Below are 27,036 nucleotides of genomic sequence, written 5' to 3'. Positions count from 1 at the left end.
TTTAGTGCGGCTCTGTACTTCCTTTATGAAATGTTACAAAATATGCCTAGCCATGACTTCAAGCTTCTTATGTACTTGCAGCTTAATCTTTAAGAGCAACACTTATTTGAAAATACTTAAATTTAATGATTTCGAGCATTTTTCCCGAGAAAGTCTTCATGTGAACACTGTATAAATATAAAGTACGTAGCAAGTGAAAAAAACATTGACGGCGTTATTCAAACAACCCGACCAACTCAGCTGCTACATCAACGCATCGATTACCAACTACCCATTTGTTACTTTACAAACAAGCGTGGAGAGCGTGGTATTTCGGTATTTATCTGCGAAAACGAATTTTACAATTGGAAATTGCAATAATTCTTGCGGAAAATTGCGAGCAAAATGCTATACGCTCAAAATGGCGTTTAAAGTGAACATTGTGCGTTATAATTTTACGTGAAATATTACTATTTGAGCGACTTGTGTTTGTTGGAAGTTGTCATCAACAGTGTGGTAGATCAAGTAGCAAGCAAGCAAGAACAAGATAGATTCACACGAAAGGAAGGGGAAAAGTGATGGAATAGAACACTCACACACACACACACGAACGTGTGCCACACACAGAAACGCCAAAATACAAAAAAAAGTAAGGAATTCACAAAGTACCGATTTATCAACGACCAAACACCAAGTAATCGAATAACAACACACACTGGGTTTGACATTTTATTATAACATTGACATTTGGCAATTGTGCTAATATGTCAAATTGATAAAAGGAAAAAAACACGAGCAGCAGCTAATAGTAGCAGCCACTAAAAAAATATAGAAAAAATGGAGCTTTTCATTATAGTGATAAATTATTAAGATAATAAGAACATTAAGTAAAAGAATATAAACAAAAAATAGGAAATTTCCCCCATTCAAGTGTTTGACAAATTTTCGGCAGTTAAAACTTTCCGGTGGAGGTATAAAGAATTTTTTTTTCGGTTTTCATTTTGCACATTTGCAAACGACGAGACTTCGTCATAACCGTAAAAAGTTAGTTGGATCTGCCTCAATTTCATTTTGTGCTGCTCTTTCTATTCCACACACTGATTCTTCTTCTTCGCAATCATCATCAGTAGTAGTAGCAGCAGCACAAGCACAGTACTGTCGTCGTCGTTTTTTTTTATTCAACTTGATGTGTTTCTTGTCGTGTGTTTGTGTTGTGTTCCTACTACGGTCGGTCGGTTGGTTGGTCGCTACGACATATGTACAACTACTACGACAAAATTTTTCTTCTCGCATGTACGCGGATGTTGTTGGCGTCGTAGTAGTAGTACACTTCTTTTTGTCAAAAGTATTTTGAGAAAAAGTGTGCATAAAATAAAACAAATTATTACAATACGGGATAAAAATCGTGCAAGATCAAAAATTATCAAGAATAATAATGAAGATGTAGCAAAAAATTGATGATATTTTAATTTTTTTATGTGTGTGTGTAGCAAAAGAAGCAGCAGCAGCAGCAGATATAAACAAAAATACAAGTAAAGTGAATGGTGTGGACATATAGAACTTATCGCGAAAATATATCCACCTAGAAACAAACAAGAAAAACTGCAAAAAAAAGAGTGAATTTTGTGTATGCAACAAAAAACAAGAATAAAAAACAACAATTTTCGAAAAGAAATAATGAATTTTTGGTGCAGATTTACACTGCAAAATGGCCTTAGAAATGTCTGGCAATTGTAATTGATAATACTCTTTGCAACAGCAGAAGCAGTAGCAGCAACAACAAAAATAACAACACCAACGATAATTCTAACAGTACTCTACACTAGCAAAAATAAAAGTGCATATATACGACGACGACAACAACAACGACGACGTCAAGTAGAAGGGAGAGGCGGCGCCTGGTGTGTGTGAGAGACAAGTTGAGAATTGCACCAAACTGTGTAAAGAAATTTCAAACAAAAAAGAACAAGAAATCCCCCGCAACAACAAAATTCTGAGACAGGATTGAGGATTAGAACAAGACTGACTCTGACTGTTCGTTTGTTTGTTTGGTGTATTTTTTGTCTAAACTCGCTATTTTTTTCCACCTCTTCTTCGTCTCAATGAATCGATGATTATTTTCTTGTTTTTTACTACATTGTTGTTGTTGTTGTAGCAACAGTAATTGACAAAAAACGACAATTTTGATCAAGAATTCTTTTCATTGAAATACAATATTGCTGCCTAAAAGGAAAAAAAAAAACATTGAAAAGAATCAACAGCAGCGGCAGAAGTAGCAGCAGCAAACGTCTCCTTGCTTTCATTCACATACTACTCCACTCCACGATATCCAGAAGTCCACTTGGTTTGTCCGGTGCGTTCGTTACCCATTGGAGTTCCCATCTAAATAAGTTAATACAAAGTAGTCAATAGTTGTTTTTCATTTTGGAGTTACCTGCCAAGCCACAACTACGACAACAAGAATAGCAACAACAAATATTTGCCTTAACAAGTCATTTTATTTCAATTTGTGTTCTAATACGACGTAGAGTTAACGCACCAATCACCAAAAAACAACAACAACAGCAAATATATAATCTCCAAACCATATATTTGTCCATTTTTGGCCAACAACAACCGAAATCCGAAATCGAAAACAAACAAATCAAAAAGTAAGTTTATTAATCATAATTGTGTGTAAATATAATTTAATCATTTTTTTTTAGTTACGTATGTGTGTATTTCCAGAAAAAAGTGTGTAGTTGGATTGGAATACAATTTACAACATTTGAAGGTCATAGCAACTTGGTCTTAATTGTTTGTTAAAATGAATTTGACGTTATGGTCACAATTGGAACTTAAAATTGTATAGTGGAAGATGAAATAATGAATTTTGTTTAAAATGGGTCTTCCTAGAAAATGTTGAGCATTGCGAATTATATTGAAAACTCTTGCAAAAGAGCTTTTTGGGGTCCACACATCCTGTGATATTGACCTTCAAAGTAATGTAAGCACAAACTTATATTCTTCTTATTATTTTTACAACTTACAAATTTCGCTTTTGTAATTTGAAGCACCTCTTTCTGGACCGTCCTTTAGGGTGATAAACATTATCCCGAAAAAGGTTTATAAGGTCTCTTCAGAAGTTGCTATTATTCGTGAAACCCTTGAGGTCCTTATTTCTCAAGTAATGTGAAGAGATTCCTAATCCTAGGCGTCAACAAATTGCTTTTGTTGTTGGCAGGAACATTTTCAACTATAGATAAATTCCAAGAATCTTTCAAAATTGATAGTAAAACCTTTACATATAGAAAGATTGCTACTCCCACTGCGTGATAAAATATTTTTTGATAATTTGGAGATTATATGGATGTATAAGGACAGAGTTTAGAACCAACAAACAGAGTTTAACGCCTCTACAGTTTCCCCACAAAGGAGTCCCAGTATTCTTAGTTTCAAATTACGACGTAATTTAAAACCTTGATTTAACAGCGAATGTAACAACTAAACAAAACACGAGCTGTAGATCGTAAACTACCTTAATGGCAGGCAAGTCTTCGTTGAATTTCGAGGCCAAATATCCAAAGATCACAAGATCGAATTGGGATTTCTCTTAACAATTTGTTACAATTTATGTCTTTTTCTTTGCCCATTCCACTTCCTGATATCTCAATGATGTACGCTGATGCTTGTTCTATTATTATTGCATCAGAATTGTACGTTGCAAATGCCTAGATATTCGATTGATTAGCCAGCATCAATAAATTTTATATTATTTCTTACAATCTTATATTATCTCCCAAAAAGTCATTCATGGCACTCTCCACTACCTGGATGTAAATCTAGAGCTAGATATATCCATCAGAAACAGACGTATACCCAGAGTGCATAATTGAAACATATCTTCTCCATTTCTCATTTTACGCGACCTATCTTATCAAGAAAATTAAATCCACAAATAAAGGCCGCAAAGCACTAACTGGCTGGTACCTCCTGGAGTAAAGATATGGTTTGGACTACATTCCTTGGCGACACGTAGTGGAGCACTTTGTAAACGTTGAATTTGTACAAATGACCAGTATGACCAGCCTCTAGACAGCAGGATCATGTCAGTCCGGTAACTAACGTGTTGCTGCCTAGGCAGTTTTTGCTGGCGAGTTGTATGCCGAGTCATACATCATAAATTGTTTGAAGATCCATTTGTCTGACATATTCGCCATGATTTGGAATGCTATTGTAAAGGCGATGTTTTTGAAGGGTTAAGATCTTTACGAACAAATAACAGCCTGTGGCTCCACCAGCCAGATTTTGACTTAAGTGAATTAATAATCTCTTAATCTATATATTTTGTCGAGACTACGAATTTTAAACCTTTCCTTTAGGTTCTCTATCTGTTTGTTGCTTCGTAAGAAAATTCGAATGAAAAACGCAATTTCAAATATTTTTCAAATTTTTGACTTGGTTAGAGCCTATATTTTTGGGAAATGATCACAAAATATTTATGATCTACAGAAACCCTGGCCAAAAATAATTATCGACCAGGCCATACTATAGCCTAGCTTCTAGCTAATTTGTCTTTTTCACACAGGTTATGCTGCACGCTGCACTTTTCTCTTAAGAGCTTATTTTAAAAACCTGACCTGTTGTTTATTTAATGACAGGTGTATGTTTAAAAAAAAACGTAAAATTGCAAGCATTAGGATATATATTTTTTATTTTAATTTCCTTCACATGGCATGACATTGTTCTTCTCACTTGGTTTGTTTACAATTTAATCAGCTGTATTAAGCGAAAACAATAGAATTCACTTTTTTCCACTCTTGACGAAAGGGGTTGCAAATAATTTCCATTAAAAAAATAATTAGGCTATATTTAAATATTTCAAGTGCTTTATAAATTCTATGCAATGGGATTGTATCGTTTGGAAAATATTCAATAAATATTAAACATTGCACACTTTGAGAGAGATAACTAATTAATTCTTTCATTTATGTCTTGCTTTGGTTACTATGATTTGGAAATAGTCGACCTGGAATGAAAAATGTAAGCATAAATGCAACTTTCCATAATTGGTATTCGTCTAGCAAATAACATCAACAATGTCGCATATTCGTTGGATGCGTAGGATTTCGCTACATTCCAATTTTAACCCTGTAAGAAGATAGCTAATTGGAAAACCTTATTCAATTCCCCAAACATGTGGGGCTATTTCCTAGTTAAAAAAAAAAAAAAAAAACAAATTGTTTAGCACCCTTTACAAATGATCTTCAAGAAATCGAACGCAAACATTCCGATCTAATCAAGGTGTTTATAACAGAAGCTAACACCCATTCCCTCCCCCTTCGTAATTGTTCTTGTTGAGATAACACAACCATTGAATTATCTATTACATTGATGTTGTTGTTTATCAACACGTGTTGTTTATCAACAAAGATTTATTAATTTAATCTTTGTTGATAAAGAACACGTTTTCGGCAAGAATGAATTTCAGTGACGACATTTTCTCGTCATTGATTTTACTTTCATTATCAGTCAAACTTGTATTTTTTCTTCTTCTAAATTTGGTTTTTTCAAATAGCTATGTATTAATTCAAATGTGATGATATAGCTACCCAGCAAAATAAATCAGTTTACTTATCATGGATTTGTAGTTAGCCACCTATGTATGTGTATGTGTTTGTTCCATATACATGTTTGTGTAAGTGTGTGTGTTTGTGCTTGTTCCATTTCATACAGGTGTTGTATTAATTAATTAGCACCATCTTTAAACATTACCTAACTCGGAAAGAAAATATCAATGTTTCTAAACCAACTGCCCATCTCCTTTCAAATTATCTTCTTCCATATGGATTGGATTGGTGAAGATGTTGAAAGCATGTTTTTTTTTTGAAGAACTACCAGAGAAGATGGCAGAAGTATGGGATTTCTTGCGTGGCAGGTATAAATTTTGGAAGGGGATGCAGCAAAAAATTCCGCATAACCAATCAATCAATCTGCATAAAATCGAAAGTTTTTCTTAATGACCGATTTTTCCAGAGTACAATTCTGATCAAAAAGTGTAGTGGGCATAAGTGCAGCAAAATAAATACATATTTTAAAGCAATATTTTTATCGCCTCAGAATTTGCGAAACATTTTTAGAATAGCCGAAAGTTGGAGGTTAAATATATTTTAAAAGTTTTGGTATAAATTTCCAAAAAAAATCAGACCAAACCTGACACTATTCATCATGCATCAATCCGGACAAATTCTTGAATTATTGCTAATGCAACCATATTACCATCAATTAGACCAGCGGCCTTATACTTACAAGTGTAGCAAAATAAATACATATATTAAAGCAATATATTTATTGCCTCAGAACTTCCGAAACATTTCGAGAATAGCCGAGAGGTGGAAGTGAAATATATTTTTAAAGTTTTGGTATAAATGTCCTAACAAATCAGCCCAAACCTGACACTATTCATCATACATCAATCCGGACAAGTTTTTGAATCATTGCTAATGTAACCCATCATCGGGGCAGCCTCTCACTACGTGAGCATTTGAGTAGGAGCTCGAAATCGCTCTTGGTGATGGTAGATATGGAGGGAAGGGTTCCAGCTGGCTGCATTGTGGTAAGCTATTACGGTATTTTCATGTACTTGGGGTTAATCCCCACCACAGAGGGCGCTGAAACCGTTTGTTGTTGTTGTTACAACAGCTTCACATCTTTTGTTTGATTTCTACTAATCCAGGTCTAGAGCCAGCTTCAAAAACTCGAGGGCTGCTGCCAAAGATCTTCTGGAGTGAGTGGGATAGGTTCGGCAGGATAAGTAAAAACCGAAACTAGTGTTTTGCAAGCAAGGTGTGTTCGAAATCTTTTCGTATCCATTCGCGATGGTGTAAAACCTTGTCGGGGGAACGTAGCATGAAACATATCTATAGAGATCGGGCTATCTATCCTAATCAACTTTCCCAAAATTGGACGCTAATTACTGCCGTTGGCCCAATTATTCAGTGGACTTACAGTATGTGACATCAGTAGGTAGGCATACTCAAGTGCCTGCTTAACCTGCAGCGCCCCATACGAGCTCCGGCTAATATCATTTCCCGGCTAGATGCACAACAGCGAAGGTCTATGGCCATCATTTATATCACCTTGAAAGTTTTCTTTGGGTATTTAGCGGCTGCCATTTTTAATGGAAATGCCGATTTCTATGTAGTTGAACTCCCTACCGTACAGGTTGAAAAATTCCAACAGTAGAACGCTCAAATCATCAGTCTCCTCATGGATATGACGCGGATGCAATTGTAGAAAACTAATGCACATCAAGATCAGCGAATAGGAAGAAATGTCACCGGTGGAAACTTTCTTGAGATCACATCATCACACATAGGAACTGCTTCAAAACTAGCACCAATTTCACCAAAGTGGGACTGGACACCTGAATGCATGTTGAATAAAATTTCAACCTTTACTTGTGTCTCAGGATTCATTAACTTAATAATCGGCACTGAGGCCTTATCAAGTATCCGAATCGAGAAAGGTTCAGCCATGTCACGGTAATGAACCAATTTACTCAAAGGCATTTTATCCCAGAGACCTGTGGGGAAAGGACAGAAACAGTTAACATTATATTCAAGGAAATTTCTTAATTCCAAACTCACCCAATATCACCAGGTCAATATCAGAGATAGGCAGTAATATGGAAGGAACCAAAAATCTCAACGATGGCTGATGGCCAAATTGTATAGACAATGGCCTCAATACGAGTTATTTCATGTTCGGTGTGTGCAGGTTGTATATATCGATAGAACTGGCACCTAGGGCCATCCTGTATAAAGCTCATTTTCCAATTGTCCTTTTCCACCAAAGACCTCTCCAAACAGTGACTAGTTTTGGGTGCATAATTTCTGTAATTTGATATTTCGGTTGGTTAACTGTTCGCAAAAATACTGGCTATAAGTCAACTTTATGTTATTGTCCTCCATAAAATATTAACTCCTGATTTAGGTTATTTCGAAGATTTCGTCCTGAATTTCTACCAAATCAGCTGTAATTGAACATTTCGGGTTCATTTTCGGGCAATTTAATTCCTAACTAGAAATGTTCATTGCACAGGTGTACTTTATGGAATAGCTAACATATGATCCTAGTAATTCCTGGGGTTTTTTTCGGTATTTTTAAGTTTTTTGGCTTCTTTTGAAACTTTTTTCATTTCAGCTTCCCTGTGAGTTGATTTGTTCCTCGCAAAAAAAGAGAAAAAAAAAAAAAATATTCGATGTTGGTCAACTTTATGGCATGGACCCCATACAACGGTACCTCATGATTTTCGGTATTTTAAAGGCGTCGGTCCTAAATGGTCAACTTTATGGCATGGACCCCATACAACGGTACCTCATGATGATTAAAGGCGTCGGTCCTAAATGTTCGACTAAATCAACTACAATTTTTTATTTTGTCTTCTTTGTGGATGGTTTATTGCTCGCAAAAAATGTTCGATGTAGGTCCAAATAGCTTTCGGTATTATGAAGTCGTCGGCCCTAAATTTCAAAAGTAGCTGTAATTTGACAGGTTCAACATGAGCTAAGTCACAACAACTCGACTTTTTTTTTCACAAATACTTGTATATTCCATTTAAATGATTGTTTTTGGCCCATTCTTTGGTATGGTTACCCCTTTCAGGAATATCCGAAACTTTTTTTTAATTTACTATTTTTCCCAATTTTTATAACAAATTTACTAATGTATATTTTCATTATCTGTTTGTTTCTTTACAGAGAAAACACACTTATTAGATAAGTTTAAAAAAATACCCCTCTCCTCGCTCTTTCAAAACGCAGGAACTTTCAAAAAGTTGTCCTACCATATCATTGGCATTCCATAGTATTTCGGATAATTTTATAGGATCGACAACTCCCCACGCCCACGTTTTTATTTTGATTCTTACTCAAAAGAAATACTAGAAGAGGGGACGGTATCACAGAGAATCTTTTTAGAAATTTTTAGAATACACGACGGTTGTTGATGGTAGTTCCTTTACAACGACAACAACAACAGGAGCAGCGTCATCTCTCTCAGCAAGCATATTATTCTAGTCAAAGATCATTGTCACTTAGCAGCCAACTCTCTGTGAACGCTGCATTTGCGCGGCATTGATTGGCGCTAAACTCGGTTAGATTTTGTGTCAAACACAACACAACAAAAAAACGCCAAACTCTTTCCAAACCTCAACACAAACAACTTTGAATGGATCCTTTTGTTGGTTGGTTTCAAGAGGAACAGGAGGGTCCATCCTTAAGCACATGGGTTAAAATATGGGAAACCAATGCGCATGAAATGAGCCAATTGCTGGAACAGCAAAAGCAACAGTTACAATTGCAATCATTACCAGGCGGCGGCAATAAGTTCAACAACGGTGCCAATCTCACACCACGCGAACGTGATTATTCCATACAGCAGCTTCTATTGCAACATTTTGGTGGTTTGCGCAACAATCACAACAACAATAATAACAGCAACAATAACGGCGGCGGAGGCAGCAACAATTCCAGCGGCAACAATTCAAGCAACACTTCCATCGACTCAAATACCAATAACGACTCATCGACACCTGCCACAACACCGGGTGGAGGAGACGGCGGCGGCGGCGGTGGTGGGGTTAATACCAATACCAACACAGCAAATATAGCCGGCGGCAAAATGCCCTCACACGAACGTCCCAGTTACTACAATCCATCACGCAGGAAAATTGGCCGCATTGTTGACAATAAGGCCAGCACATATAATCTGAACAAGCACATGGACAAGCTGATATCCAAGTACAAGGGCTGTCCGTGGCGTGTGCCCGATTGTAATTATGGGCGCGGGGTTTTGGGTCTGCATCAGGAAATTGAACAGTTCTATCAATATGTACTGCCTACACCCACCGAGCATGCCATACGCCACGAGGTGGTACATCGTATTGAGGCCGTTGTCCATTCAATATGGCCATCGGCCATTGTTGAGATTTTTGGTTCCTTCCGTACTGGTCTATTCCTGCCTACCTCTGATATTGACCTGGTGGTATTGGGTGAGCTTGGCCTTAAGTTACCTCTATAAATATAATTTTAATTGTTTTCTTCTCTTTCGCCCAGGTCTCTGGGATAAAATGCCTCTGAGGACATTGGAAACCGAGCTCATTGCCCGTGGCATCGCTGAACCCTCCTCGGTTCGGGTACTTGACAAGGCCTCTGTGCCGATTATCAAGTTAACGGATCGTGAGACCAAAGTCAAGGTGGACATTTCATTTAACATGCAGTCCGGTGTCCAGTCCGCAGAACTCATTAAAAAATACAAACTGAAATTTCCGCTCTTGTCGAAATTGGTGCTAGTTTTGAAACAGTTTTTACTTCAACGTGATCTCAATGAAGTTTTCACCGGTGGCATTTCTTCCTATTCACTGATCTTGATGTGCATTAGTTTTCTACAATTGCATCCGCGTCAAATCGATGAAGAGACTGCTAATTTGGGCGTTCTGCTGTTGGAATTTTTCGAGCTGTACGGTAAAAAGTTCAACTACATGAAAATCGGCATTTCCATTAAAAATGGCGGCCGCTACATACCCAAAGAAGACTTACAACGTGATATGATTGATGGCCATAGACCTTCGCTGTTGTGCATTGAGGATCCCCTAACGCCGGGCAATGATATTGGCCGGAGTTCTTATGGGGCGCTGCAGGTTAAGACGGTATTTGAGTATGCCTGCCAAATACTGTCACAGGCTGTGAGTCCACTGAATGATTGGGCCAATGACTGCAATAAACGTTCAATATTGGGTAAGTCGGAGAAGATTGTTTTTCAAAAAAATGTTTCATGTCCTGTTTTTTTCTTCTGTTGCCCATAGGACGCATCATACGTATCACCGACGATGTTATAGACCATCGCGAATGGATACGAGAACGTTTCGAACACTTGGTCCTTGCCCGCCACTCACCGGTATCAGTTGTGGGGACGAATCCCAAGTACATGCAAATACAATTGTTGCCTTCCACAATGCTGCCAGCTGGGGCCCTTGCCGGCCAACAGCAGCAGATACACGTTATATCCCATCTCTATCATCACCAACAACAGCAGCAACAACAGCAGCACCATTCGGCGGCGAGCACATCGTCCGGTGATGATTCCGAGGATAGCAAAGAATGTGATGCCGATTCCACCTCCCATTCAAATACTCACGTCGTGGGTGGCGACGGCGGTGGTGGTGCGGCTATTATGGCCGGTGGTCCAGCTGGTGCAAATATGGCTACATCCGCGAATATTCACACAGCTGCCCGGATGGATACATGATGAATAGTTGCAGGTTTGGTGCAGCAACAGCAACAACAACAGCAACAAATGGTCCAGATGCAGACAGCTGGAACGCCCTCAGCGTTCACAGTGTCGGCAGCGACAACCATGCTGAAACAGATGCAGTTGCAGCAGCAAACCACGCAGCCTCTAACGCCAACACAAGCACACACAACCACATTTATACCGGCGGCGTCGTCACCCGTGGTGGCGGCCACGCCATCATCGACCACAACATCACCCACATTAGCCGTAAAGTCGTTCCATGCCGATATACATGTACCATCATCATCATCGTCAACGCCAATTGTCTCCTCAAGTTCGGATATTGTGGGGAATGTCGCCACAACAACAAAATCAAATCAAACAAATACACACCTGCAACAGCAACAACAGCCGCATGTGGTGTCGCAACCACAACAGCAGCAGCAGCAGAGCCATGAATTTAAGATGCAGCAACCGCAGCAACATAAGAAAAATCTATTATCACCTTCACCCCCGCGACAACAACATCACCAACCGCAACCGCAACCACAACAACAACCCCAACAGCAGCAGCAATCATCAAAACAGCACTACTATCGCCAACAATTCTATGTTCCACCTCCCATGCAACAACAATATCAACAGCAATATGCAGCCGCCACAACTTCATCTTCAAATGCCAAGTATGTTGCCAGCAGTTCGGCCACCAGCTCAGCAGCCACCACTGCAAATAGTGGTGGTGGTGCCGGTGGTGTTATTGCCACCAGCAGCGGCAACAGTGGCGGTGGCAACAGCAACACTAACAAACCCCGCTATACAAATCAACAACAACGCCTGCAACAACAGCAACAGGTGCGGCAACAAAGATTACAACAAAATGCATCATCATCATCAACAACAACAAACAACAGCAGTAGTAGTAACATCAACACCTCCGCCGTAACATCACCGTCGTCCTCGACACTGCCGCGTAATAATTCCAACACCAGCACTACCCATGGAATTCTAACATCGGCCTCATCGACCATATCGATTATTTCCATTTCTTCGGAATCGTCCGTCTGTACAATATCAGATTCTTCCTCCAAGTCTGGCTCGGAATCGGAATCGCGTCCATCCAATTCGGCATCGTCGTCGTCAGTGTCGGCATCGAATATTAAAAGCGGTAGGTAGCCCATGAGAAATTTTATTTTTATTGGATTAAAGAGTAATGTACTCGGGAACAGAAAATGATAACGGGACATTACTTAAAATATTTAGAAAATTATTTTTTTTTGTGTTATATTTCGGTTACTGAAGAATGATTGCTGGCTCAGTGTCGGAGAATGAAGACAGAGCGTGCAAAATCTCCTCCCTCATAAGCCTGTGTTTCACCACACCGAAGAGACCGGAACATTGGCAAAGTAAATGCTCGACCGTTTAGGTTTCCTCTTTATCGTTAGGGAGCCTACAGTCGGTGTCGTCGACACCCCACTTAAAAGTCAAAACCCTCAAATTGCAGTGACCTGTAATGATTTCCACCACAAATTTTAGGTATAATTTCGCCATTGAAAATGAGCGCCATTGAAAATTGGCATTTCTTCCTGACCAACAGTATCGATAGATATGGCCAGACCTCAACCCTCTGTTTTCACTTGTCCGTCCGAAGTTTAGAATTTTTCTTTCCCAATATTGTTAGCACGCGTGCCGGATCCACGGTGGCACCCATGTTGACAACACCTTCCTACAGGGGATTTCCTTCAGTGACGCAGCCACCAGCTCACTTCCTTCCCAAAGACCGCGGAAGACAGCTACTGGTGACGAGGTAGTTCTTGGACTTCTTGATTTCACAGCAGATGTCCTTTACTCCTTTGTCGAACTGCCGCCTTCTGGATCCTCCTCTCCTAGAAAGACTATCTTCCTCACACGGTCTTGGATGAGCGGCCATCGATGTTCACTGATTTTGCTTTTCGGCTCAGCTTTGTCTATGACCGCTACACGGAGGTTATCTGGGTAGATGATCTGTGGGAGAACTACCTCTCTGCCGCTTTGGCTTGAGGTTTTGTTGTTTAATGGGTTAATTTTTGCCCTTTCCAGGCTTAGAGGCTTCTGTCACAAGCTTTTTCCTGACGGCATTGGTTGGCGACGCAGATGGTGGTAGAGGGTATTGACCCATCGACAGTTTATTGGCTTCGGGATGGGGTTCCTCAATGGACTGCCCCTCTTTATCCTTTAACGAGTATGGAGTTCGGTGTCCTTCGGAACCAACGAGGCATCGATTGTCTCAGATTCCCTTTTTTTGCCCTGTGTGGCCCTAAGAAGGCCCTTTATGAAGATACCGCTTTATTCCGTTGCTGGTACAACTGTGCAGGCTGTCCATTAGCCTTAATGTTACTGACCTCCACAGGACCCTCATCAGAAGGTTTGCCCACGGGTGGACTAGTCTTCTTCCCGAGGTCGGAAAGAGGGGTGAATAGTTCATTCATAAGAGAACACTTTGGCAGTAGTGGGTTGTTCTTTTCGAACTTCCGCACTGCCTTAAGGTTCGTTCTGATCACAGCCTTTTCTCTCTCCGTAACTTCACTGCTTATAACTTATCTTGGCTTTTGCCTCCCTTGTGCGAGAGTCGCCGCGAATGTTTGGGAGTCTGGTAGGTATTTTGGCCGCCAGCTCACCTTCCACTATGGCGTTTTGCTGCTGGAAGTGAATCACCTCGGTGCAATCCACCTCGGTGCGGTGGATTTCCCTCCTTGAAGCTTGACATCAACTGAGCATCACAGGAAGTATTCCCAGGGTTATGACGGTAACGTCCCAAAAAATTGTATATTTGAAGGTCTTAGTATTTTTAATAAAAAAATTATTTAGGGCTGCTGTGTTCGGTTTATAATCTCCCCCATAAAAAAATACAATTCCAAGATTCAATTATACCCTCCACCATAGTATGGAGCGTATATTAAGTTTGTCATTTCGTTTGTAACACCTCGAAATATACATTTTAGACCCCATAAAGTATATATATTCTTGATCAGCATAAAATTCTATGTGGACTGAGCAATGTCTGTCCGCCTGTGGAAATCACTCTAGCTTCCGAGCGAAATGAAATAGGTTGATATAATTTTACTCAAATGTGTATTATGTCTGCAGGACTTTTGGTATTGAAAATGGTCATATAGGTCCACGTTTTGGTTTTTGGTGATTTAAGCGACATTATTCACCGGAAATGTTTAAAATTTGGTATTTGAATTTCGTAATGGTTAGTACAGCCTAAGACAGAAAATATTTCGAATACAGGTCCACGTTTTGGTATGGCCCCCATATAATGGGTCCTCCTTATATTCGGTATTTTGATGATTTTAGCTACATTATTCACATTATTCACCCATTTTTTGTCAAGTTTGGCATTTGAATATTGTAATGGCTTAATACAAAAAATGTCTATACGGCATCGTACAAACCTTATAATAACGGCTTCATTCGGTATTTTTAAGATTTAAACAGAATTTGTAACGGATTTTATTTTTTTGAAAATTGACAAATTCGTTTCAAATGGTAGAGGCCCGGCCGAACTTACAGTTTTTTTTCTTGTTTTACTTTAACTTTTCCCTTTCTCGATTTCTTTACAGAACACCAGCAAGGTCGTAGTAACTACAGCAAGAATGGCAACAATAGCAGCAGTAATAATGGCAATGGTAAGAAGAAAACGAAGAAAGCCAACAAATCGAATAAATGGAAGTAAATCCACCACAAACAAAAAATAACACACAAAAACAGCATAGCATCCTAATTCTCCTCGCCACCCCATTCTCAATAGAATAAATTACCAACTACCAACAAGATATTTAAGTATAAGAAGATGATCATTGAACGAATTATCCAACTATTGAAAACAAAACACAAAAGTCACAGATAGATAAGAAAAAAACCAACAAACAAAAGCATTTAGTAAAAAAATATATATGGAGAGAAAGATATGTAAAAAAACGCAAACAAAAAATGGAGAAATAACAAAAAATCATTTAGTTTCTAAATAATTGTTATAAATCCCCTACTCTCCCAGGAAATTATCTTTTTTCCCCCCAAGTGGGAGGAATAAGCTCCCTTCCCACACACACGCCTAACACTTGAACTCTCCCATAGATTATGATAAGCAATATCGTTGTTATTAGCTTCATAGTAAAGAACATAACCTCAAACCGAAATAGTGAAAAAAGTAGTTGTGAAAAAGTCCCACTTCTTAAAAAGATTTTTTAATTCATTTTAAATAAATGTGTTTGGAATTAATACTTTTTTTTTGCCTTAAAAAATGGATTTCCATACTTTCCCCCCGACTTCCTAACTTACCTCCCTCCCTCCCATATCTGAAACTCTTTGATGGTCTATTGATTAGCATTGTTTTTCTCTTCATTAAAAACCTTAAAAAAAGACTATGACATAAAGAAAAGATAGATGCTACTACCTAACTACAAAAAAATATATACATATTTATACATACCGAAAAAAAAATGAAAACAGCATACATAGTACATAAATAGAGATATAAACATTTAAACATACCAACTAAACAACAACAACAAAACAAACTGCATAAAATTAACAAACAAAACCAAAAAAGAAAAAAAAAAGAGCAACAACAACGAAATTGTAGGCGAAATGAATAAACAATAGCAAACCAACAACAAACAAGCAGAATATTATCATCAAATCATTGTTAGTAGAGTAGCAAGAGCAATAACAATAACTACAAGAACAACAGCAAGAACCCGAAAACACCTTTTTAAAATGGTACAATACTCCGATGAAAATCTCCCAAGTAAAAAAGTCATCTTATAAATCGTTGTCATCCTTGTAGATCCCCCGCATTCAATAGTAAATAAATCCTCCCCTCCAATGTAAACGTAGATTCGAAATTCAACGTAAAGTCATGTGTAGAATAAAACTATTTGTAAAAATATGTCTAAGCAGCACTTCTAATGCAAAGAACCTATTATAACACCGAAGCAGGGGAGTTATATGTCGCCTAAGCTTCTCTACACCACCCACTAGCCTATTGCTCGCATGTATTCTCCCCTCATACACTGTACCGCCAAACAGCAGCCATTCACACTTCTGTAAGCATAAAATGTAAGTGTTTAATTTCCCAACAATATCATCTTATTTCATTTCTATAAATCGTAGCAAGTTTAAGAGCGGCAATATTGTTTTATAAGCGCTATATAATATTTTGCATCCAAGAATTCAGTTTACGGGTCAAATTTTTGCATTCGATGTCAAGCAAATTTCGTTTGAAACAAATTAGAATATGTACATTTGATCTTGTTTTAATTGGAAATTTGAAAGAACCTACTAAATATCGAATGTTGGTGGCAGAACCCAATTTTTCTATAAAGAAGTTCACGTTCAAATAGCTTAAATTCACATATAGCAATTCTTTTTGGTCGATTTTTTTTTTCGAGAATTTGACCCCATTATTCTGATGATTTGAATAATGTTCTCGGTGTTACATTAGAAACGTTTCACATTTTTATACCCTACAACACTATGTGTTGGGGGTATTATAAGTTTGATTGGCCCAAAAATTATGTAACACCTCGAAATATTTGTTTCCCACATAGGAAAGTATGTATGGATCATCCTATCTCGCCGAGCTGAGTCGATCTTGCTATGTATGTCCGTCCGTCCGTCTGTCCGTCTGTCCATGTTAATTTGTAATCACTCGCAATTATGGCCCGATCTTCACGAAATTTGGAATGGAGGTCGGGGTCGGGCCAGAATAGAACCCTATTTCTTTTGAGATGATCGCCAAATGTTTAGGGGTTGAAATGGACCAAATGTAGCATGTAGCTAGAGTTTAGGGCGGAGAAGAAGTCTACCAATTTGAGTGGTCATCGGATAATATTTAGCGGGTAAAATAGACCATATATTTTGTGTTGAAAAAATTCAACATTTTTCATTAAACCGCGAATATTTTAAATCCCGGCGAAATCACAAAGCCATGACAAGGTTACTTCTGACCTTTACATTGATGTTAACATCCAACAAATCGGATATATAGCAAATTATGTGCGATATATATGTCTATCAAAGAAGATATGCTTGAAAGATCTCTTATATGTCGAGAACGGCTGAACTGATTTCGACAGTTCTCATTAATTCAGAATGGCCTCTTGGCAGGAAAGAAAAAACGTCTAAAATAATCGCATAAAAATATCTCTCTAAAGATGAAAATATTGATTTTGTAAAATTTTCTCATATTTTTTTCAATTTTGTCATATTTTTGGCATATTTTCATTTTGAATTAAACATTTGGTAATATTTCTACAGCTAACAAAACTAAGTAGTTAGGATATCAGGATATCATATACAAATCTCATTTATGGCCCGATCCTTACGAAATTTTGCATGGGGATAAGATGAGAGTCAGAATAGAAGCCTACTCTTTTTGGAGATGATCGCCATATATTTAGGGGTTGAAATGGACCAAAAAAAAAACTGCAAAATTGTCGGCAGGTCGTAATTATCGCCCGATCCTCACGCACATTTGAAAGTGGGTTACCGGACATTGCAAAAACCAAGCAGTTTTGGATGGCCATCCAAAAATATTCAATGTGTGAAATAGTTTGCCAACTTTTGTAGACAAAATACGAAAATGTCTATTCCAGAGACTTTGGAGAATTCACAAATACAGGAAAAACGCACTTCTGACTATTTCGTTAACGAATATAGTCAAATGTCTGTATCTCATATAGATGCGTTTCAGTCAAAAACCAATAATAAATGTTAATCTTTTGCCACTTCCGAGAGATTATAGGTCTTTGGGAAATATTGGTTCCAGATCTAGGAAGACCGTTTACGTGCAACATCTACCAATAAATTGGAAATGAGCAAATTAGTTTAAGTTGCTATTATTCGAAAATTAGAGAACAAAACCTTATGGCTTTCTTTTATAATTTGTCACAATATCTTGTTGTAGGGTATTCAACGGTCGGCCCCGCTCGACTGTAGCCTTTGCTTACTTGTTTTGTATATATTAGAAAATTTATTTTCATATTGAGGCATGTAAGCAAAGGCTAAAGCCGTGCGGGGCCGACCAAGTGTGATACCCTACAACACTACAATGCTAGACTTCTTCGCTGTCCTTACCTCTCTTCTCATGTAAAATTCAGTGTCGATTGGTTTCAATTGTGTGATCAGGAAAATGTTCTGTTTTTGGTTCATTTGAACTTCTAAATATTTTGCGATAATCTACAAATTTAGATTTGCTTATCTACGATATTTGGCTATATTCGTCAACGGAATCAGCATATAAAAGCCAGAAGTTCGCCTTTTGTGGATTTGTAAGTTATTTTCAGCATTTCTGTAGAATGGAAATGTTGTTTTTCACACAAAAGTGGTGGTCCATTCTACTCTCTATCCTAAACCTGTTCGTCTATTTGTAATTTCGCCGGGATTTGCGGTTTAATGGAAATTTTGAATTTTATTCAACACCAATGCTATGGTCTATTTCACCCACTAAATATTACCCGGTGACCATTGGTCTATAATAGCGACCTGTAGAGCAACTGTAAAATCAGGAAATTTTACAGCTTTTGGTCTATTTCATCCCCTAAATATTATGTGATCATCTCATCATCATAGAAGCAATATGCTTCTATTCTGGCTCTAGCCCTACCTCCAATTTAAATTTCGTGAAGATCGGGCCATAATTGCGACCAGCAGAGTGAGTACAAATTAACATGGACAGACGGACAGCTTTATCATTTCGTTTGTAACTCCTCGAAATATACATGATAGAACTTACAAAGTATATATATTCTGGATCTGCGTTCGTATGCGTGCCTGTCTGTCTGTTGTAATCACGCTGTCTTTCAAACATATTGAGAAAGGCTAACATTTTGCATACATGTATATTTTCCCAGTAGGCAGGTTAAGTACGTAAATGCGCAATGTCGGTCCACTTTTTCGTAAAGCCCCCATCTAACGGTACCTTCCGATATTCGGTATTTTAATGATTTCAGCAACATTATTCACCGGAATCGTTTCAAATTTTATATTGGAAGTTCGTAACGGGTACTACAGCTTATGGCAAAAAAAATTTCGAATGCAGGTGCACATCTTCGTATAGCCCCCATATAACGGTACATCCCAATATTCGGTATTTTATTGATTTCAACAACATTATTTACCGGAATCATTTCAAATTTCGTATTTGAACTTCGTGATGGGTACTACAACCTATGGCAAAAAATTTCGTGTGCAGGCCCACGTCTTCGTATAGCCCCCATATTACGGTACCTCCCGATTTTTGTGATATTATTCACCGGAATTGTAAGAAATTTTGTATTTAAAGTTCGTAATGGGTACTATAACAAAAAGTTGGCCTATAACAAAAAGTTCGTATGCAGGTGCACGTCTACGTATAGTCCCCATAAAACGGTTTTCATTTAAGGGGCAGTTTTCGGATTTTTTTAAAATTTTTCAAGTTCCTTCCAAATGGTGGAGGGTATAAAAACTTTTTGCATCGATACGAAAAGAAATTTCAAAATATTTTGAATCGACTTTAAAAAAATATATATATCCTTTTGTCGAGATTTCGGAAAGCTCCCTTATAACCTCAATTGTGGTTATTTCGAAGACCTAATTTGGGCCCAATTTTAAAGGAATGGAGTCAAATTTAGTATTTTTACAGGTACAGGTTTTGACAATCTATCCAAGTCTCAAAATTTTTGGGGATTAAAAAAAAATGATTTATCATTAATTTCAAATGATGGCGGTGGGGGGAAGAAGAAAGTTCCACTCTGTCAAATTTAAAACCGTCTACTAACTTAACTTCAATTTGTATACCCTACACCACAACATGCAAAAGGAAACGAGAGAGACCCATAGTTCCTTTTGATGATCTGCATAGAATCACATTCTGAGTCTATTTATGCATGTCCGTCCGTCTGTCCATGTATTTTTGTAAACAAAGTACGAGTTGCATTTATTGCCCGATTCAGATGAAATTTTGCACAAAACTTTTATTTGGCCCAAGAACAAACCCTATTGAAATTGGAGACAATCGGTCAAAATTTAGATATAGCTCCCATATATATCTTAGTCCGATTTGCCTTTTATTGTGCGCCAAACGTGTAATATTAGTCCGAATAAGATCGAATTTTGCACATACAACTAAATTAGGCCTGAAAATAAGTATGCCAAATTTAATGGAAATCGGTTCAGATATAGTTATAGCTCCGATTTTTTACTTTTGTCCTCCACAGCCGTAATATGCACTCGGTAGTTATGATTTTCGGGGAAATACATCAAGTTCCGCTCAGAAATACCTTTGCCAAATTTTACCGAAATCGGTTCAGGTTTGGATATAGCTCCACAATATGTCTATCCAAATTTTAGTTAATTGTGCACCAAATGTTTAATACAAGCCCGAATTGAAAAGGCACAAATGCCTCGGTAGATTTAGTAGAAATCGATTCAGAGGAGGATATTCCTCTTATATATTAGTTCCTTTGGATTTTAAATTATAACTATAGTCGTAGTTGGTGTGTTTTAATTCTCACAAATTCCCCATTAAAACTTTTATTTGTAATGTGAAGCTCTACTAAATATGCAAAGTGGTGTATGGTATCATAAAGTCGGCACAGCCCGACTTAAAGACTTTCTTTACTAGTTTAAATATGAATTTCGTAATTTTTTCAATACTGTTGCTCTCATTTAGTTCACATGCTATTGTTGTTCTCTGTTGGTTTGCATATTTTATCATTTTCACTTTATTTTATTTTTTTTTTTTTGTTTTGCTGTTGCATATTTTCAAAACATTTTATTTTTTAAATTTCAAAACTTTGCAATGCTCTAGTAGTTGATGCTGATTTTGTACGATGTTGATTTGAATATATATTGTTTTATTTTTTATGATGTTTAGCATCTTGACATTTATTTTTTTTTTCTCAATTGTTATGTAAACACATTCAAAATGGACCGCTTTAATTTTTTTTATAAAAAAAAAAAATATATATTAAATGTTATTGTGTAAATAAACAAAGTAAATAGTAAAGAAGAAGAAAAATATTGTAATTTGCAAACAAAAAATCGCCTACAACTACACACATCCCCTCACTCTCACACACAAAAGCAACACCTCTATCCCTTTTCAAACCTAACCTAACGAAGAAAAAAAAACATTCGTCGTACTTTTACATTAAATAACGTCTTTAGGAATTTCAAAAGAAAAAATGAACTAAAACAACAACAATCTCTAGTGTAAAATTTCAAAATTTTTCTAAAATACAAACCCAAAAAAAGAAGAAAAAATAATTTTGAGCTATTTTTTAAGGGAAAAGTGAAGAAAAAAAGATCAGAAAATCTATACGAATTAAGCTAGAAAACAAACTACATTCTCACAAAACAAAATGAAAATCGAAAACTATTTGGTAGAAAAGATGAAAAGCAAATAGAATAAATCGAAACCCAACAATGTTTGTACTTATATTATTACTATTAATATTATTATTACTATATATAAATATCTAATATTAAACAAGAATTATTATTAATTAGTTGTAATGGACAAACAAACCAACAAAAAAGAGAATAAGAAACAAATTTCAAACAAAAAGAGGAAATCAGATTTAGTGTGAAATAAGAATAACAAAAAAGAACTCAAAACAAACCAACCAATCGTCGTAATGTAAACCAGCAAACAAACAAACAACAAAAAAATAATTATCACAATTGTTTTTTCTTATTGTGATAAATATATAGTTAAACTTTATAAATATTATTATTATTATTATTACTATTAAACCTTTTTGTCTGCCCCCTCTTTCCCCTCCAAAAAAAAAAAAAAAAAACAAGGAATCGCTCATAATTTTAATTTTTTTCTTTATTAATTTATTTCAGTTTTCCATCCAACAACACCATCACCACCAAATCCCACTCCCGCATTTCCTCTCATCATAACTGTTTCTACTTTGTAAAAAAAACAAATAACTGTGAAAAAATGTGAATTTTTTTTATTAATTATTATTTAATTTTTAATGCCATTACCTACCACCACTACTACTATTATTATTATTTTTATTTCATTAATTATGTAACTAAAATAGTTTTTAGTGTTTTATTTTTGTTTTCATTTTAAAAGATTTTTAGAATTAATGAAAACGAAACAAAACAAAAAAAAAAAAAAAAACAACAACCAACCAACCAACTTATATATATATAATATTTAAATGAAACAAATGAAAACGTAAATATTTAATTATATTATTATTATTATTACCAAGAGAAAAAAAAATCACAAAAAAATGATATTTAAAAAATATATATTATATAAAAAAAATACGTTATAAAAAAATGAGAACTCAACAAAAAAGAGAGAGAACAAACAATATTTGAAACAAACAAAAAAACAACAACAAGAAAAAAAAACACAAAAAAATCAATAAAATCTTCGAAAAAACCAAGACCTATATTAATTTCAAAAAACAATATAGGTTATTTGAAAAAAAGTTAAAAACCTAAACAAAAAAAAAAAACAAATAAAATTCCATGGTGTTTTTTTTTCTAAGGGGGGGATGTTGGTTATTAATATGGGTCTACTCCAGATTCTTGTTCGAAAACTTTAAAAGCGGAAAATCAAATGAAATTTTCATTTTTTTTTAAGAAAATATTTTTTATTTCAAATTTTCCTAGAACAAGTATCCAGCTCCAAATTCAAGAAGGATTGAGTTCATAACAACATTGGTGTTATTTTGAATACGTTTTGCTGGACAATTAAATAGACACAGCGTGTAATGTGAGACTGTGCCAAATGCCGGGGAGGCGTTCTTTGCGTACTTTGCTGCCAATTTTAAACCAATACTGGGATCAATGGCAGATGGTCTCCGAGAACGGTACCACTATGTATATTTAAATTTAAGTCTGGCACCACGACGTCTTTAAGTGAGACAAACACACACCCTCCTCCTTATTTTCAAAATTCAATAGCATCATAAATGTGGAAAAGATATTCTGGAGATACAATATGGAGACGGTCTGAACGCCGTATACCCTCCATAGTGGGAAAATTTCACTTTCGTTCAAATAGGTGATTTTTATAATCTCCAACTTGGAAAGGAGGGTATATTGAAAATGTCATCCGTTTGTACAGGGTGAGATAAAACAAGTCAAAAAACCGAACCGAACTTTTAATATCCTCCACCTTAGGGTAAAGGAAACATTAGAACCCATTCTGACACACAAATACCAATTTTTAGACATATTCGTGGGAAAAATCATCAAAATATCGAATATCGGGAGGTACCGCTATATGGGGCTATACAAAAACGTGAAGGTTAGGTTAGATTAAAGGACGCGCACCATATGGCAACCGCTCCACTCGGAGACCTATGGCTCCATTGTGTAAATCCTAGAAGAATAGTAAGGAAAAAGGAAGAAGGAGTGGTTGATAGAAAGAGGCGAAGATAGGAGATAGAGTTATAGAGTGTGATCTACGGCTGAGGAATTTGCCGTGTCGTCTTTAGCCACTTGAATCTTCTGGCTAAATGAAGAATTACTATAGGGTCAGTGTTAGAAAAAAGAAGAAAGATCATGTGACACTAGTTCTCCCACCAGCCTGTGTCTCACATTAACGAGTGGCAGAGCAAGTGTTCGACTGTCTCGATTTCTTCTTCATCTTCAATGTCGTCGCTGTCCCATTTCGAGGTCATTGCCTTCACCTTACAGTGACCTGTGATTATACCCACCACAAGTTTTAGATCAAATTTCGACAATGACAGTAGCGACTTTGTTCTGAGAGTTTGGGCCATATTCTTTTGGAGATGGTGCAACCCATTTCGTGCAGCCATTTTTGTTGGATTCTATCAGAGTAATGTCTGTGAATGACCTGTAGGAAGTGGTACAGTGGTGGTTTAACCGAGTTATCTACTTCAATTGTAGTTGATTGAGTTGCAGTCTCATTACCTGGGATTTTATAATGACCAGGAACCCAATTGAGCTTGATGGACAAACCCTTCCCTGCAGTTCAAAACAGCCCTAGACTTAATAGTAAAGGCATTTAAGGCCTTCAGTGCCGCTTGACTACCGACATATATATTGTCACCGGACCGCTGACCTCAGTATTCCTCGTGACCAGCAGGTCTGTGGCCTTTTTGAGCGCAAAGACTTCCGCCTGAGGTCAGAGATTGTTTGCAGGAATTTCCCGGCAATTAATAGGACGACATCGTCAGCGTATGCGACTACTTTTGTTCCTGTTTCCTCTAGATCTATGAGTTGTTAATAAGCACCATTCTTGGGTGGCGCGTGCTGAGTGCGATGATGCTGAGCCCTATTGGCATGTCCAAGGTGAGCGGCCAAAAATGTTTGCGTACCCAAGGCTTTAATACACCCTCCAGAATATTTTCGCGATAATATTTGGCATTTATTCTGATGCCACGGTCGATTAATACGAGCGGAGAGCGACCATCGGCTGTTATGGCGGCCCATACCATCACCATGGCCGGCGCTTGAATTCTGGTGGCCAACCGAAGGTGCACATTTTCAGCTGACCTCTTTGGCAAGGACAACACGATCATTTTGTTTGTTTACAAACAGCTGGATAACGAATGTTTTCTCATCGGAGCGGAGAAAACCAAATTCGGTAGTTCACCACTTTCGACCAAGCGAAGCGATTCTTTAGCTCTTTTGAGTCTATTTTCTTTCTGTTGCGGTGCACTTTTTGGAATTTCAATGGCTTTACCCCGAGCTCATTTTTCAATATTTGCCGAATGGAATATTGCGATATGTTCAGGTTCGGGTTTCGATCAAGTCGCTTGGCCCATTCCTTCGGAACCTACTCCATAGAGGGTCAGCAATTTGAATAATCATAACAGAAGTGAAAATATATTTAAATAATCGAACATTGGCAGGGCGTAAAAACCGATTTATACTTTTTAACTGCTTTATTTACACACAAATATAATTTTGTTATTTAATTAATGAAAAAGAGTTCCATAAAACATTTTCTTTTAATTATTTAATTATTTGTCTGCAATCCCAAAGTATTTTATTTTCTTTCTTCACAGACATAAATCATTTTAGACAAACAATCTCCATCATTCCACTGATAGTTATGATTCTCCCACAGCATGGCACAATGTTCTTTGCCTCGTTTATTGTCCGGCTGGCCAGGAGCCCATTTCGTATAGGTAAACGGTTTATTGGCAGTAATCCACATAAATTCACGATTTTTCGCCTTATCATTGCCGCCGATCCAGATGTTGGGATGATCGTTGCCTGAAAGAGAGAAAACATTTTTAGAAAGGAGTGGAGATGCAGAATTCATTTGCCATATAAGGCTATTTCAAAACTGAGATAAAACAAGTAAAAAAGCTGTAAGTTCGGCCGGGCCAAAACTTTTAATACCCTCCACCATTTGGTACAAATTTGGCAATTTCCAAAAAAAAATAAAATAAATAAATAAATAAAATAAAAAGAAATCCTTTAAAAATTCTGTTAAAATCTTAAAAATACCGAATGTCTATACGACGACGTATACCTGCATAGGCAACTTTTGTCATAAGTTATTACAACATTTAAATGCGAAACTTGAAGAAAAATTTGTTTATAATGTAGCTAAAATCATCTAAATACCGAATATAGGGGGTACCGTTATATGGGGGCTATACGAAGACGTGGACCTGCACAGACAATTTTCTGGCATGGGCTGAAGTGTCTATTACGAACTTCAAATGCGAAATTTAAAAAAATCCCGGTAAATAATGTCGCTAAAATCATCAAAATACTGAATATCGGGGGGTACGGTATATGGGGCCTATACGAAGACGTGGACCTACATGGTCCATTTTCTGTTTTCTGCTGCAGTATCTATTACGAACTTCAAATACCAAATTTGGAACGGTTCCGTTAAATAATGTCGCTAAAATCATCAAAATACCGAATATCGGGGGAGGTACGGTATATGGGTGCTATAGGAAGACGTGGACCTACATGGCTCATTTTTTGACTTAGGATGTAGTATCCATTACGAACTTCAAATACCAAATTTGGAACGGTTCCGTTAAATAATGTCGCTAAAATCATCAAAAAAGGCAAAGAGTCAATACAGTTTTAATTGAACCTTTTCTGATAATAATCTGTAGTTTATCCATCCCACCTACCATAAACTTTCTTGAGCTCCCTTATTAATTTGTCGGTTTTATCTTTGGTATCCAACACCACCAGATTCATGCGTTTAATGGAACATCCATTGAATGCTTGGAACCAATTACCCTGCGAAATATCAGAATATTTTTAATCAAATACTTATCTACATTTTAGTCCACGAAAAAACATACCTTTGTTGTTTCTATATAAAACCCATTGGTCACATTTGTAGCAGCTGCTGCTGCTATTCCTGTTCCCGTTGCACTTGCAGAGCTTTGCTGCAATGCCAAGATAAAAAATACTGCTATCGATACAACGTTCTCGAAATACTGCGTCCAATACATTTTGTAGGAGATGTTGAAATATACTGAACTATGTTTCTGGGATTTTTAAACTTTTATTCCCGTTGTGTGCTGCATATGTTGAGAAAAGAGCAGCGAAAATCTGAAGCTTATTTCGTTTGATAAGAGACGCTTAAGTTTCAGTTGAAATTTGTAATGCAAAAAAACTTTAATTGATAAGCATGGTTTAAATATATAAATAATACACTGAACGAAAATATTATGTAGAAGGAAGGTGATTTAGACAGCGGAACTCATCAAAGTTGCTTCTTTAGTCTATAGTGGAATGTTCTACAACAAGTTAAAATGTATCAGTCGATTTTGC

General features: G+C 36.9%; 2 protein-coding genes across 2 annotated transcripts; one reads left to right on the top strand and one right to left on the bottom strand.

Annotated features, from left to right (window-relative positions):
• Nucleotides 1–281: 281 nt before the first annotated feature.
• On the top strand, nucleotides 282–22,772 carry LOC101890806 (non-canonical poly(A) RNA polymerase protein Trf4-1). Its single transcript, XM_020039223.2, is given in 7 exon segments — nucleotides 282–950; nucleotides 1,470–2,630; nucleotides 8,721–10,012; nucleotides 10,077–10,757; nucleotides 10,826–12,418; nucleotides 14,856–14,921; nucleotides 22,129–22,772. Coding segments are annotated over 5 exon segments (3,240 nt in total). The 5' UTR covers nucleotides 282–950; nucleotides 1,470–2,630; nucleotides 8,721–9,189; the 3' UTR covers nucleotides 22,206–22,772.
• Nucleotides 22,773–25,147: 2,375 nt separating this feature from the next.
• LOC101887318 (lectin subunit alpha-like) lies at nucleotides 25,148–26,793 on the bottom strand. The gene is made up of 3 exons (XM_005176109.4): nucleotides 26,562–26,793; nucleotides 26,385–26,496; nucleotides 25,148–25,500 (listed from the first exon to the last, which is right to left on the bottom strand). The coding sequence occupies exons 1-3, from the start codon at nucleotides 26,712–26,714 to the stop codon at nucleotides 25,271–25,273; spliced, it is 495 nt and encodes a 164-aa protein (XP_005176166.1). The 5' UTR covers nucleotides 26,715–26,793; the 3' UTR covers nucleotides 25,148–25,270.
• Between the last annotated feature and the right edge of the window lie 243 nt (nucleotides 26,794–27,036).

Source organism: Musca domestica, unplaced genomic scaffold (genome assembly GCF_030504385.1).
Source record: "Musca domestica strain aabys unplaced genomic scaffold, Musca_domestica.polishedcontigs.V.1.1 2, whole genome shotgun sequence".
Classification (NCBI taxonomy): Eukaryota; Metazoa; Arthropoda; class Insecta; order Diptera; family Muscidae; genus Musca; species Musca domestica.
This window is presented reverse-complemented; position numbering and strand designations above follow the sequence as displayed.

Bases quoted from the DNA above. Each gene is read 5' to 3' on its own strand.
- LOC101887318 (XM_005176109.4), bottom strand. From the start codon at position 26,714: ATGTATTGGACGCAGTATTTCGAGAACGTTGTATCGATAGCAGTATTT. The intron at 26,497-26,561 runs GTATGTTTTTTC...GATATTTCGCAG, and splicing joins TTTATATAGAAACAACAAAG to GGTAATTGGTTCCAAGCATT. The intron at 25,501-26,384 runs GTAGGTGGGATG...TCTCTCTTTCAG, and splicing joins GGAGCTCAAGAAAGTTTATG to GCAACGATCATCCCAACATC.